Source organism: Propithecus coquereli, unplaced genomic scaffold (genome assembly GCF_000956105.1).
Source record: "Propithecus coquereli isolate 6110/MARCELLA unplaced genomic scaffold, Pcoq_1.0 Scaffold32, whole genome shotgun sequence".
NCBI lineage: Eukaryota > Metazoa > Chordata > Mammalia > Primates > Indriidae > Propithecus > Propithecus coquereli.
The window spans coordinates 6,056,282-6,056,982 of record NW_012148841.1 but is presented as its reverse complement, the minus strand read 5'-3'; the positions used below and the strand labels follow the sequence as shown (position 1 = coordinate 6,056,982).

The following is a 701-nucleotide window of genomic DNA, read 5'->3' as shown; positions in this document are numbered from 1 at the left end:
TGATAATCCACTCATGGATTGACGGGCACTTGGGTTGTTTCCACATTCTTGCAATAGTGAATTGTGCTGCCATAAACATTCGGGTGCAGATGTGAAGAGCTGGTGTGTGCATATTGTACTCACCTAGATTTAAATACAAAACCTTGAGTTAGTTACTCTTGTGGAGTGCTGGGTGGTTCATGGCCTCTTTAAATTAAAACAAACAAAAAGCCTAATAGGAATTCATAGAACATTTTTCTCCTAATGAGAGATATTCCTGAAAAAATATAATTGAAAATCTAGTTAAACATGGTTTAATCTGATTGCATTATTTAGAGCTTTCTTTAATTGCATCAAGAATTGACAAAGGAAGAGATGAAATGTTGTTACTATTTTTCTGACATTTTGAATTCTTTTTTTTTTTCTTTCTTTTCTTTTCTTAAGGTGGCTATCATCCAGTGAAAATTGGAGACCTCTTCAATGGCCGGTATCATGTTATTAGAAAGCTTGGATGGGGGCACTTCTCTACTGTCTGGCTATGCTGGGATATGCAGTAAGTGTTCCTTTGTCCTTTGTGCATTTGATTCCCGGTCTAGTTCACCGTCTGTTTTCTAAGAAGGTATGACTGAAGGTTGCACTTATTTTATTGTGGCATGTACAGTGCTTGGCACGTGCCTGCCTCAGCTAACTAGATTTTTTTCCACCTCCTTCATTTGAAATTC

At 37.2% G+C, this 701-nt stretch overlaps 1 protein-coding gene across 2 annotated transcripts in view; it reads left to right on the top strand.

Annotated features, from left to right (window-relative positions):
- SRPK2 (SRSF protein kinase 2) overlaps positions 1-701 on the top strand; it is an 80,166-nt gene that overhangs the window by 32,344 nt on the left and 47,121 nt on the right. For both annotated transcript variants that reach the window (XM_012650332.1, XM_012650331.1), the window contains exon 2: positions 424-532. In XM_012650332.1, coding sequence (XP_012505786.1) covers positions 528-532 — 5 coding nt within the window. In that variant the 5' untranslated portion in view covers positions 424-527. The remainder of the gene's footprint in view (positions 1-423; positions 533-701) is intronic.